This window comes from Antennarius striatus, chromosome 1, assembly GCF_040054535.1.
Source record: "Antennarius striatus isolate MH-2024 chromosome 1, ASM4005453v1, whole genome shotgun sequence".
NCBI lineage: Eukaryota > Metazoa > Chordata > Actinopteri > Lophiiformes > Antennariidae > Antennarius > Antennarius striatus.
In genome coordinates, this window is record NC_090776.1 from 3,048,495 (window position 1) to 3,062,867 (window position 14,373).

Below are 14,373 nucleotides of genomic sequence, written 5' to 3' on the forward strand. Positions count from 1 at the left end.
CCAGATTGGGATAAGAGGCAGAAGGCCAAACAACTACTAATTGTTACATCTTCAAAAAAATTTATGAAAGAATGAATGTCGTTATTTGCTGTTGGTGAGACATACACTACTCACAAAAGGTTAGGGGTATTTAGGCTCCGGGTTAAGTTTCAGGATGAATCTGAACCTAAGCTTGAACCTGACCCTTAAACCTGTTGGTTTTGGTCTTTTGTTTTCTGCTAAACAGAAGTATAATTATCTGGACTCTAGCACTCCATCAGAACTGAGGAAGCCTCTTGGATGAGAGGTGAAACATCTTCAACCAACCTGAAGCAAGTCCAGTTGACAGTATTAGATCAAGACGACACAAGCGATCAACAGTACCTTGCTACAGGGAGGCTTCAAACATGATGATCTCATACAGAATCTAGCGCTGAAGATGATGAATGAATGATCGAACGAAGGAACGAACGATTTGATTGCTCGTGTTCACCCCACATTGTTCTGTAACCAATGGGCGTCTTCCAGGACTCAGGATCTGAAAGAAGCTTAGAGGATGTATTTTTACAAACTGGAAAGTTTGTGAACTTAGTGATGAAAAACATGAGCAAACAATGCAGCCATATACTGTATATACAGTAATATATATTTTATATATATATATGAACACACAATAACCATGGAACAAACAACAGGAAACAGGTTTGTGTACATGTACAGCTGATTTATAGAGCCAATATAAAACCACATGGTACAGATTGTTTCTAGAAAAGACAACCAGAACACTGACGACATAAATAGTTCAGAATCTGATCAGTACAAACATCTTGGTCCCTGTCCAGAGCTGGTGGCTGAGGCAGAATGTGACAGTCAAGGGCAGGAAAAATTTTATTGCTACCTCACGTTTAAAATACTGAAGGGTTCTTAAAGGGCAGGAGATTTAGCCAAATTATGAGTTACTGGTGTAAAGACGCCGGGCCTGAACCCCAGCCAGCACGCTGGTACCCCATCCTCTACATGGAACCGTTTACTCAGTAAGACCCTTGGTCTGCTCCACAGGAAAAAAAAATTCACAACATGTGACCACAAACAACCAGAATGCATTGCACCATCGTGAACAAACTGGCTAGTTGCTGATGTCCAGCGAGATGGGCGGGGCTTTGGTTTGGATGGCGGCTGGCAACAAACAACTTTGTGTTTGATAAGAGTAAAAATGTCTTTTTGGAAACATGTTATCAAAGAAATTCCCAAAAAGGTTTGTGGTTCGTCTCCACTTCCTGGTCTTAGAACCTGATCTGCACAGGAAACAAAAAGGACGTGTCTCATTGTCATAGAAACGGATAAAAAAGAAGTCCAAAATACATTTGAGAATATTCTAGTAGAGAAACCAACAGCGGAGTTAAAAGCATTCTCTCAGCTCCGCCTCCAGAGCCGAGTGGGGGTGGAGTCTGAGTACGTCAGTGGGCGTGGACCACCTGAACCTCAGGAACCTTCCAGATGCCACCAAACATCGAGCGTTCTGTCGCAACGTGGACTCTGAACGCTGCATCAGTCCCAACAAAAAGACAAACCACGGGAATATTTCCAGTTTGTTCTGCCCTCGAAGCGCCGGGCTGAGGCTACCTGCTAAGCTAAGTAGCATTTAGTGAGCCAATAACTCACCAGATGCTAAACATCTTTCCACTTGTCCAGTTGCTCGTCCTCCTGTGATGTTATTCTTCATAAATACATTTCGATAACTGATGGTTGGAGTTTTAAACACCGGACGACTTTGGTGAACTCCTAACCGGGGCAGGATCGTCGCTCGCTCTGCGTTAGCTCAATCATGGGGGCGGAGCTCTGCTGTCAAGTGGAGTGGACTCTTCCTTGTCGAGGTGTTGCACATCCTTTTATTTAAAAAGGCCATGAGTTATGGAGTGATGCTGATTTGGGCTTGAACGCAGCCTGTTTGGCTCAACGGCGCCGCCATGAGGGAGCAAAGTGGAGCTGCGTGTTCCCGCCGGAGGACCGGGGCTGTGATGCTGAACGACGATCGTAAACGTGACGACAAACTGACTTTGGATTGTTCACAAACGCGTCTGAAAGGTGCGCATCACTTCCTTCAGTCCCTCGCACAAACAGGAAGTGAAGAGAAAGCTTTGGAGGAAGTTAAATGCCTGAGCAGCATTCAGTAATCCTGGAAATGTAGTGACCCTTGATCCCGTGCCCCAGTGGGGGTTCCTGGCGGGGGGGGTGTCAGGGGATCTGGAGCTGCAGTTCTTCGTCCTCCTCGTCCACGTCGCTGCTCGGCCCGTCGGGGTTCTCGGGGCTGAAGCGAGTCGACCTGATCTTCCCGAACAAACCCGGATTCTGCTGCTGCCGCCTCAGCCTATCAGAAACGAGGAGAGAGGCGGGGTTAACACCATCATCACGCTCATTACCTGTACTAACGGATCATCTATGTAGACTCCGCCACGCCTCCAGGACCAGCAGGAGGAACGACCCGTTTTGCCCCTGACTGGGGGTCATGTGACGTCAGAGAGTCAGTCTATCAGGAATAATCGGAAGATTCCAACCATAAAATATTTGCTGAAGTTTTGTAGTTTGGACCCCAGTGGTGAAGCGAGCCATTAACCCGTAATGACGTCCCCCGGTACCGGCTGCTAGCGTAGCTAAAAACAACAGCCTTAAAATCAGGCCTCGGTGGATCGAAATAAAAAGTTATGAGAGCAATTAACAGGAGCAGAGAGGAGCAGCGGCTCACTGAGCTGCCGTTGGTTTTATGGATTCCAGCCCTGATAGGTTCTGGACCGGCGCCCGTACCGCTGCAGCGAGGAGCACGGAACCGAACGTCAGAACCCTGAACGTCAGAACCCTGAACGTCAGAACCGATAACCCTCAGGTCAGATCTACAGTCCAACCCGCCTACACCCTCCAACAAAACACACACGTGTGTGTGTGTGAGTCTCTGAAGCCGTTACCACGCCAACATGCCTGCCATACTCTAGAGAGCAGAGCAACAGAGATCTCTGTTACTATGGTAACCTGCAACTGGAAGCTCTTTCATTAGCTGTCAGCTGGTAGAGTGATGACGTGGAGGAAACGGAGGGCAGGGTGGAGAGGAAGAAAGACGACGTGGAGGACGGACACGGATCAAACGTTCAGGTCCTGAGCGGCGCACGTTCATTACAGGAAGTAACCACTGGTTAGGTCCTGAGCAGTTCATTACAGGGAGTAACCACTGGTTAGGTCCTGAGCAGTAATTACAGGGAGTAACCACTGGTTAGGTCCTGAGCAGTTCAATACAGGAAGTAACCACTGGTTAGGTCCTGAGCAGATCATTACAGGTAGTAACCACTGGTTAGGTCCTGAGCAGATCATTACAGGCAGTAACCACTGGTTAGGTCCTGAGCAGTTCATTACAGGTAGTAACCACTGGTTAGGTCCTGAGCAGTTCAATACAGGAAGTAACCACTGGTTAGGTCCTGAGCAGATCATTACAGGCAGTAACCACTGGTTAGGTCCTGAGTAGTTCATTACAGGTAGTAACCACTGGTTAGATCCTGAGCAGATCATTACAGGCAGTAACCACTGGTTAGGTCCTGACCAGTTCAATACAGGAAGTAACCACTGGTTAGGTCCTGAGCAGAGCTTTGAGTTAACACCCACGTTAATTACAGGCGGTAATCTGTGTGTTTTAACATCAAGCAGCCAATCAATTAATCAATAATGATTCAGTGTGTGTCTGGGAGGGTGTGTATGTACGTGTGTAAGCCTTACCTTGACTGTAGGTGTTCCAGTTGCACCTGCAGGTTCTCAGATTGTTCCACCTGCTCATCTAGAGACCTCTGTAACTTCCTGGTCTGGTTATGAGACTCATCCAACTAGATGCCAGAACACACACACACACACACACACACACACACACACACACACACACACACTTTGGTGACATGAAACAACAACATGAAATATTTCCTGACAGGTGAGCAAACCAAGAGGAACGTGGATTTTTGCTGAAAACCCACTGAATGGGATTTTTGATAAAACGGAACCCCTAAAGCTGCATCTGTGGAAATTCTGATGTGTTTTTAATCGATGTCTTTAAGTTATGATGATCTTGTTTACAACCCCCGATTTATGACGACAAGTTTTCTCAAAGTCCAGTGAACTGGGTGTCACTGGGTGGGCGTGGCCTGTCTCCTACCTCATCCTCTGCCTGCCCCAGCTCCTTCTTCAGCTCTTCCACCCGGAGGCGGAGCTTCTTGACCTCTGCCTCGTGGACGTCCACCCGCCTGTGGGCGTGGCCCAGCTCGGCCGTCTTCTCCTGGAACTGCTTCTTCAGTTTGGAGTGGACGTGGCGGAGGTCAGCCAGCTCCTGAGGACACGAGCAGAGAGGAGGTGAGAACCTGAGCTGGAGGTCCCTCCAGAACGGTTTGTCTGAGGGACCCCTGACCTATCATCCCACACACACACACACACACACACACACACACCTTGCTCCTCTCAAACAGCTCGTTCTGGATGGCCTTCAGGTCCGAGTCGAGGGCGGAGGCGGCCTGCCGGCGTTTCTTGGCCAGCTGCTCCTCCAGGTCTTCGGCCTGAGCTCTCAGCTTCTTGTTGTCCCTCTCCAGGGCCAGTTTCTCCGTCTCCAGGCGCTCCCGGCGCCCCCACTCTGCAGCGTTCTCCACCTGCAGCCTCTCCATCTGAAGGACAGACAGAGAGAGCACACCCTCTTGAGCCGGATCCCAGTCCGACCATTGGGTGGGTTGGGGGGGATCCTCCAGTCTGACCGGCCTCACCTCAGCTCGGAGCTCGGCCAGCTTCTTGTCCATGCTGCTCCGGGCACCCAGTTCATCCTCCAGGTCTTCAGAGATGCGGCCGAGTTCATCCTGATGCAACTCCTTCAGGAGGTTCAGCTGGAGGGGAACAAACACAAAGATTGACGACACAACCAGCAACACAACCAGCAACGTCAGTACTGTAGCCAAGCGCTGTCCACCGACACATCTGGATGATCTTCCTGCACAAAAGAGTCATGTTTACCACAAGCTGAAGAAACGAGGGAGGAAACGTGTGAGGAGACACACGATAGAGGCAGAACAACCTCTCTGTGAAAGGATCTCAAGGACTTTTCCACACTATTGTCATGTTCAGCCTCAACACCCACTCAGTCCTTACAATCAGTGTTGGTGCTGGAATGAAGCGTGGGCAGCAGGCAGTAGTAGAACACCACCCCAAAGAATCCTGCCCTCAAGTCAAGCCCTGTGTTTACTGCCTGTAACAGGAAGCATCAGAACACCTGCACCAGGACACCTGCTTTACTGTACAGGTGAACCTCAACTTTGGTCGTTCTGGATTACAAGTTGGTTTTCAAAAAAACAACAACAACAAAAAACTAGGGACTGAGGATTACTTGTACAGTAATCCCTCACTTATTCGCGCTTCAAGATGCACGGCTTCACTGCATCGCGGATTGTAGGTAGGCGGTCACATGAGCACATTCTATTGGCTGACAGCATCCGGAAGTGCGCTACGTTCCGAAACTCACTGAACGAAACCGACTTCCGTGAGACACAAAAGTGTTTTAAACAGTCTATCAGAGTGTGGGAAAAGGTACCACAGATATAAGGTGATTTAATATCAGTATGGGGGGGTTCATTCATTCATTCATTCATCTTCCAACCTGCTTAATCCGCTAACACAGGTCGCGGGGTAGCCAGTGCCTATCCTGGCAGTCTCAGGGCGTGAGGCGGGGGACACTCCGGGCACAACGCCAGTGTACCGCGGAACTGGGGGGGGGGTTCATTAACATTAAAGTACCGTAAATAATAAAACAGGTTGTAGCTCTATCCCGGAATTCCGTTTTTCACGGGTGGTCCTGGAACACATCAACTGCGAGAAATGAAGGATTACTGTGTAAATTATTTTCCTGTGTGGACCAGGACTGTTTCACTGTGTGAACCTGGACCTGGATGGGGAGTGTGTGGAGACGAGGGGCCCACTCCCCTAATCAGACAAGAGAACCTGCTTCCAGAGAAAGCCACCAGCGTACAGAATTTGTACAGGAAGTGATGTGCTTCACCTGAACCAGGTGTTCCCTCACTCTTCTCTCTTAGCGGCACCAGTTTGAGCCTGAGCCTGAACTTCAGTCTCACGTCGTCACACCAGACGACCTCTTGAACCCATCGAACGAGAACCTTCAACAATCAGCCACCAAACCTGATGCTGGGTGGGGTTCAGCTTAGTTTAAACCTTTAAGGTGGAACCAAACTTCTGTCCTCTGCAGGTGTTGATCCGGGCGCTCCATTACACCTGGACTTCCTGGTCCCTTTCGTCCCAAATGCCCACCCCTTTGTTGTGCTGGACTGCCCCCCAGTGGAGTAACGCGGCCACTACAGTCCTACTTCTATCCAGGGGCGACGCCACACTGACTGTGTGTGACTGTTGCCTAGCAACCAGGGTGCCTCACCTGCTTGAGGGCCTCCTGTTTGCTCTTGCTGAGCTCATCGTATTTCAGTTTCCACTGACTGAGGTCCGTCTCCAGGCGCTCGATACTCCTGCTGAGCGCCAGCTTGTCTCTGTGGACGAAATGGAGACACCGCCCATTAGCTGGTGGACACAGAGGCGGTGTGTCGTGTGTGACCCATCAGAACCAGAACATGGCCTGAGGGTTCTGGATGTCCTACTCTCTCTCTTTCAGCAGGACCTTCTGGGACTCGTCCAGGCGGAGCTGCAGAGCGTTGACTTTGCTGGAGTCCTCCTCCGCCGAGCCGATGTCCTCCCACAGCTGTCTGCTGCGCTCCTGCCGGCTCAGACCCGACGAGGACCGGGACCCGGACAGGGTCACCGCTAGACCACCAGAACCACAACCAGGACGAGCCTCCCAGTCCTCAGAGTCACCGTCACGGGTTCTGGAGTGAAGGACTGTCTCCATCACGTCCACATCCTGAGAGACAGATAGAGAGACAAACAGAGACAGAGAGACAAATAGAGACAGAGACATAGACAGAGAGAAAGAGACAGAGGTCAACCAGTCTGTGTCTGTGTCTCTCTCTACTGATAGAGGACATTAATATTGGTGAATATGGGTCAGAATCTCTTGTGGTTTGTTCTGGAAACCCTTCCTGACTGATCCAGATCTTGAGGACGATGGTGTCGGTGGGTTCTCTGACCTACATGGCTGCTGTCAGACCTACAGAAATGGGCGTTGTTGAGGTGAACAATAATCCTGATTCACGTTCAGACTGTTCTCAGGTCAGTTATCCTACAGCGGGGCTAATCAATTAGCTTCAGACACGTGTGAGATGTGATGGAAGGCATCGGCATCATTTTAAACATCACATAAACCTGGTGGCTTATTTACGGTCATTACACATGACGTCCAGTAGGGGGCAGCGGTGCAGCAGTCAGAACACACAAGGCCACATGTGGGGATCCAGAACAATGGAGGCAGCGACTGGGTGGACCGGCTAACCACACGCCAACATGCTAACGTGTCATCAGGGGTTATTTAGAGCGCCGCAACCTCGGGGTGTATTTCTGTGTGTTGCTATGGAAACCTGAGCGAGCTGAAGGTTAAATCTGGCAAAGTGATCTCAGTCAAACAACCACATCGGGACGTCTGAGGCTATCCTGTTGTGTTCCAGACCAGCGGTCCCCAACCCCTGGGCCGTGGGCCGGTACTGGTCCGCAGCCCAGGGGTTGGGGACTGCTTGTCTAGGGCCCCCCCCCCATCCACCAGCACACAAACGTACCTTCTGCTGACTCATCCGTCGTCTTTCCAGGTCCACGTCCCTCACAGGTTCCGACTCTGGAGACTCCAACGGCCCCTCCACCCGGTCCAGCTTAGCGTCTGCATGGACCTGAGAGGAGGAGGAGGAAGAGGCGGGGGAGGAAGGATGGATTGATGGAGAGGAGGCGGAGGAAACTCCACTGGGGTGTGCGGGGGAGGAAGGCGGAGGCGGGGCTGCCAGCACCTCCTGCCGGAGCGTCTCGTTCTCTGCGGCCAGCTCCTGGCGCTCCCGGCGGACGCCGGTCAGCTCTTTGGTCAGGCCGTCCAGCCGCTGGCGGAGCTGCCGCACCTCGTCCCGGGCCCGGTTCCGCTCGGCGCGCACCTGGAGACGCGGAGCACACGCCGTCAGCCCCGGGGCGGCCACGCCCACACCTGCTCTGCTGGGGAACCCACCTTGCTCCACTTCTCCCTCCAGTTGGCCGTGCAGTCGGACCACCACCTCATGGTCTTCTCCATCTGCGCCGCCCGGGCCCGGGCCTCCTCCAGCTCCCGGAGCCGCAGCTCCTCCCTGCTCTCCCAGTCGGGCCTGGATTCCTCGCCCATGGCCCCCAGTGACCCCAGCCCGAGGCCCCCCAGCCCGGACGATAGCAGCAGCGGCGGGCTGGAGCTCGGGGTCCCCCCCGTGGGGCTGGGGGTGTGGGTGAGGCTGTCGGGGGAGCAGACCCCCCGGTCGGACCCCAGACCCAGGCTGCAGAGCAGAGCGCCGGCGGCGGACTTACCGCCGTCAGACAGGTGGGGGCTGGGGGTGTGGTTCATGATGACGAGTGGAGGTCAGAGGAAGTGAGAAGAGATTCAGGAGGACATCCTCATCATGGGGGTGGGGGGTCAGCCTGGACAGACAGATACACAGGTAGGGATCAATAGGACGTCCAGTCTGGACCACACCCACCAACATCACGGACTTAGTCGTGGTAGTCGACAACTACCATCCTGTCAGGAAGTAGTTCTGGGCTCTACATCCGTCTCTACAGAGAACTCTACAGGGTCATGATGCCCCGCCCCCACTGACTCAACTTGGGGCCGAAACAGACAGTCTTACCACATGGAGGGACGCTCCATCCAGCTGATCCCAGGTGTGAACAGACCCCCTCTGAAGCAGACTGAAGGTTTTCAGTTCTATGGATGTCTAAACCAAAACCAGACCGTTGCTGGTTAACTTCAACCAGACCGTTACTGGTTAACTTCAACCAGACCGTTGCTGGTTAACTTCACTCCCTGATCCGTCACGACATGCAAACACTTGTGGGTAAATGTGAGCAGAACACTTCCCGTTTGCTGACAGATGAAAACTGAAAGAACTTCTCAACACATTTCTCTCAGTCACACCTCCATCACGCCTGCCGGCGCCGCCACAAACCAATCAGGAAAGACTTCTCTGGTCCAAAGTCAGTTCTCTTTCCATGTCTTTTTTTTCTGGTTGCAGTTTTTCGTTTTCTCGTTCTATATCCTGTCATAGTTCGTCTCCTTCGTGGGCCAACCTACATGTGAACCCCACCCTCTGTCTTCACAGGGGCCATAAATGCCCCGCCGGCTACGGGGTAATAAAGTCTTTGACGGGACATCTGCCCCAGCCAACCACATGTTACCCAACCAGACTAGCATCTCAGCGCTAAAGACTCACACAGGATTTACGTGCCTGTCAGGCTGAGAGTCTGGGCTGTTAAGGTCACACACATACACACCACTGATTTACGTCAGTGTCACCATAAAGACATGGAGCGGCGAGGCACTGAGGGTTTCCCCCTGAGCTCTCCAACATTTCTGGGTGTGTTTCAGGGAAGGTTCTCTGGTCTCTGGCTGAGACCCGGGTCTGGACCCTCAGCACTCACACAAACCCACCGTCAGTGGGTTCGTGTGTCAGTCGTTGCTTCAGTCCAGTCGTCCTGATTGGACCTTCATCTCATCTTCACACACATAACACCGCGTGTGTGTGAACTTTGGACGGGTCGAGGGACGTTTAAAGACGATAGAGATTGACGGTCAAGTCAGAAACCAGTTATTAAATGATTGTTAGAACCAGAACGAATCAGCTGCGCAGCAGGTTGATGAGGTTAACTAGTTCTACTAGTTCTAAACGTAGAGACTCACTGAAGTTAAACAATAGTTAATTTAATGGAAAACATGCAGAAACAGAACCTAAACAGACGACACAACGGTTCTAATGCAGCTATCACGAGAACCACAGCTAGCGGTTAGCTACAGCTGTTGGCTACAGCGCCTCAGCGGTTCCATGAGGGACTGGTCTCCCTGGTAGCCGAGCAACGACACAATGGAGGGTATATGTGAAGGGTCTGAAAGGTCCATCTGGTCGCCCGACAGTCGACCAGGATTTAATACAGCCGCCCATCAGCTGAGCAGGTGTGAACCGGGTCCACAGTTACACACCCATCGGTGTCCCACCTGAGACATGGCCCACCAGAGGGTTGTGGTGGGACACTCAAGACGAGTCCATGCTAGTGGGATGGCGGCCCCAGGTGTTCCTGCAGCAGGGGGCCCACTGGGTCCATTTACACACAGCATTCCTGAACCATGACTCTGCCTCTGGGTTCCGCACAGAACAAACACACGCACGCACGCGCACGCACGCACGCACGCACACACACACACACACACACACACACACACGCTACAGAGCTAATCCAGCGGTAAAGACAGCACAAAGTGAGTGGAGTGGTTAGCAGTTCAGGGACAAAGAACGTGGAAGAACCGGCTCATTCAGGCCCCCTGGGACTGGAACCAGTGGAACTGGAACCAGTAAGGAATGAATAGATTAAATCAAAAGATTAAATCCATTGATTTAATCAAATTGATTCAACCACAGCAGCATGAGACCATCAGTAAACAACAACAACATCATGATGGAGGTCATCATGTGGTACCACAACACCAGCTAACAGAACAACATGTGACAGGACGAGAAGACGTCGGTCACAGTCCTGTTGTGTCCATCATTATCATCACCACCTTCATCATCATCAACACCATCATCATCATCATCATCAGTGTGTGACTCTACTGCCTCATCTCAGGAGAACGCCAAGCTAAAAACGGAGCATCGCTGCAGGGCAGAGCGGCTTCAAAGAGTCTCGCCTCCAAACAGCTGGGAGGGATCACGCAATCATGTGATCACATGATCCAGGAGGTGGAGTAGACGATGGTGGACCAGCACAGAGAGGAGAATCAGCCCTGTTCATGAAGACAGCAGGACAGTGCACCTCATGGGTGGACCGGGTCCACCACGCCGGACCCTGACCCGCTGGCCGATGGCAGACCTACTCGTTCTTCTCTGGTGCTGGAGCCTCAAACGTTTGGTGCACTCAGGAGTCTGAGCCAGGAGTCCTCTCTCCAGCAATGACCCCATGAGGTCACAGACAGACCAGGATCCTGGTCCACACTAGGAGACTGTCTGCACCTCACAATCCACAAGCTGCTATTTTAGTTTGACTACTGTCACCCGTGGACACCGACTGGAACGGTTTCTAGAAACCCAGAACAGCCAAGCACCAACAAGTACAGCTTAGTTCACAAGAAGCAGAAAAGGTTCACGGCGTTCACCTAGAGTATCTTTACAGCTAACCATTTAGCACCTCTGGAACTTTTTCTGTCTACTTTGGGAAAAGGTACAGAATGACGAATGAACTCCAACTCAAATTCAGAGACTGAAAACAAGTCCAGGTTGACCTCGGCTCACGTCGTCTGGAGGTCGGTCGTTCTCCATAACACGTCGGTGTTCAACAAAAATATACAGAAAATTTTTTAAAAAATCATGTTTACGTTACATCCACAGGTTAACCTGGAGGCTAGTTAGTTTTGCTAACATCACATCTCCTGGAACCGGTCAACGACGTAAACCGAGGTTCATCGGAACAAACTCTTCATCTGTAAATACGTTACTTTCATTCAGTGAAGATTGGCCGTCCTCAGATGGAAGCACTTACGCTAAGCTAAGCTAACAACAGTGGGGCTGTGGACAGGTCCAGGTGGGCCTCGGCAGGAGTTCTGACTGTAAAAGTCAAGCTGACACGCTTCAGCTCTGGACTGAAACAACCAGGAGGTTTTCTGATCGAATCCCGTCCCTCAACAGCCTGAGTGACATGAAGTGTATCAACACAGGAGGATTGGGGGGGTGGGGGTAGCAGCTGCTGATTCTAACATGAAAAAAGTCAAATCCAGGTCCATCAACAATCAGCTGACCCGGGGGCTTGACCCAGTTAAAACACACCGGAGGGGCGGGGCTAAAAAGAGGACTTGGGATTGGTCTTCCTGTTCTGAGACTGCCCTGTTCTGGTGTTGGATCCAGACGGTCTCTGGGTCGGACGGCGTTTCTCCTCTTCTTGGGTCACGTGATCGTGGAGGTTCCTATCCCTCACGGCTCCCGTTCACCACATCTGGCCGTGATGTCATCCTAACAAGACTCCGCCCACTGTCCAATGTGTGTTACAGGAAGTTATGAAAAGCCTCTTCCTGCTCCAGGAAGCCAGGATGACGAGTGTCCAGGAATTCAGAGGCACACACACACACACACACACACACACACCCTTTGGCTCAGATACGAGACAAACAGCTAACAGAACCCGTCTCGTCGCCGCCGTCCCGTCCACGCTGTCGTATTGATGCGTTTGACCGGCTGTCACCTCGTTCTGTTTAGCTACAGCTGGTGACCGTGATCAAACAGGCCAGAGCAATCGATCACAGTGAATCCACCCGATCGCAGACGAGATGAACAGAAACGGCTCCAACGAGGCTCCTCTGTGGTCTCAAAACACCCAGAGCATCATGGGATACCACCTGACAGGACAGCGTGTGTGAGAGGGTGGGTGGAGACATCAGAGAGGCGGTCCTTCACACGACGACAGCTTGACTTCCAGACCTCAGTCACTGAGGAAGAGGAGGAGGTGAGGAAGGGTGGGGCGCTGAGAGCAAACAGTATGAAGATCGGAATGTGTGTGAGCTGGCCCACAGGCGTCTCACACACACACACACACACACACACACACACACACACACACCGCTGGAACCAGAACAAACAGCTGACCCGGTACAGTCATGAAGAGCCAGGCTGGTCTGGGGGTGGGGGGGGCACCAGAGCACCAATGAGGTCCAGCCTGAGATGCATTCAGGGGGAGGAGGAACTACTCACAGGATGTTGATGCTCCACACAGGAAGTCACCTGTTGGGACCCCGGGTCACCTGTTGGGACCCCGGGTCACCTGTTGGGACCCCAGACACGGAACAACCTGAGAGTCCGTTGGAGATGGAGGCTCCACATGGACTCCAGGTGTCTGCAGGTTTTCCAGGTGCACCATGGGAATGGGGTCTGTCCTGACCGCACCTGGTGAAATCTGCTCAGCACATCACCAGGATGGCGCCGTCTCCTTACCTAGTTTTATTGATTATTAGAATATTTAGCCTCTGTTCACGCAATCAAACCCTGATTGATTGATTGATTGATTGATGAAGCATTATATGTGGAAATAGAACACCTCACGTGCCCCCCCCCCCCCCCCCCCACACACACACACAGACCAGCCCGGTTCTGGTTCCGACCCACATGAATAAAACTTCACCAAACTTCCGACCCCCGGTAGTTTGATCATCGGTCACACCTCAAACCTCCTGGGTGTGTCTGGACCCGCTCCGGCCGCGGGACAATGGGTCGCTGCTCCTGGTTCGTTTGTTCTCCACCAGAGTTTAAGTAAAGTTCGCGCATTCAAACAGTTTGTGCACGAGCCCCGCTACTCAACAGGAGGTCAACGGGGTCAAACCGAACCGTCACGGCGGCTCCAGCATCCACCAGTGTTTTCGCTCCCCCCGTGGACCGCAGTCCCGGGGACACCGGACACCGAGCCGAGCCCACAGCGGGCTAGCAGCTAACGCTCTCCCCTCCACGGAGGAAGGAGACGAGCACGGTGGGCTCTGATATCTGACACCGCCGCGTCAAAGCGGGGACTCGGCTCAAGCTAGACGTCCGGACGTACCGTGAACGAGCACCGGATGCCGCTTCCCTGCTTCTCTCTCCCCGTCTGGTACCCGACGTTCCCCCGCTAGCCGCCGGTGCTCCGTCCGCCGCTGGTCCGCTTCTCGCAGTTTTTCTGCTCGGTTCTGAACGGAAACCGTCGTCTGTCTGAGGATAGAAAAGAGGCGTGGCCTGAGCGCCCGGCTGACCAATAGGATACCGATATAACAGTCATCGAGCAAAATGAGCCAATCGGATGCAACGCTCTACGCATAGGTGAGCTACGATAGGTCAGCCAGGGAAATCCCGCCCAGTTGAAGTGATGGTGCATTCATGTACTCTGAGGCTGTGTGGGAAATTTGTGTTTCCTGAAAGAGAGCGGTGCTTTTTGTTGCTTAAAGCGTTTTTAAAGGGTCGTAAACTGTTTCCTGTGTGACGCTTTAGAATTAATTTACCGCTGAATCTGGCTGCAGACTGGATGCTGCGCAAAAAATTGAATAATAAACAATCTAATGTCAATTCACACGTTAAATAAATGAATAAACACAAAAATACGTCAATTAATACACATCCCGGCTATCAGATTAAACGCGTCAAATTTGTCGACGTCAATGTCGGAAAGTTGTCGATAAACTTTTCAATCTCAATGTTGTCGTTATGAGTT

The 14,373-nt window shown here is 52.0% G+C and overlaps 1 protein-coding gene across 2 annotated transcripts; it reads right to left on the minus strand.

Annotated features, from left to right (window-relative positions):
• Positions 1-682: 682 nt before the first annotated feature.
• Positions 683-13,882, minus strand: ccdc102a (coiled-coil domain containing 102A). Of its 2 annotated transcripts, XM_068315386.1 has the most exons (11): positions 13,732-13,882; positions 8,147-8,583; positions 7,938-8,075; positions 7,716-7,823; positions 6,648-6,907; positions 6,431-6,539; positions 4,761-4,877; positions 4,455-4,664; positions 4,166-4,336; positions 3,739-3,842; positions 683-2,347 (listed from the first exon to the last, which is right to left on the minus strand). In XM_068315386.1, the coding sequence occupies exons 2-11, from the start codon at positions 8,507-8,509 to the stop codon at positions 2,215-2,217; spliced, it is 1,713 nt and encodes a 570-aa protein (XP_068171487.1). In that variant the 5' UTR covers positions 8,510-8,583; positions 13,732-13,882; the 3' UTR covers positions 683-2,214. The 2 variants fall into 2 exon arrangements, with proteins under 2 accessions (XP_068171487.1, XP_068171479.1); XM_068315378.1 differs by having other exon boundaries at positions 7,716-8,075.
• Positions 13,883-14,373: the final 491 nt, after the last annotated feature.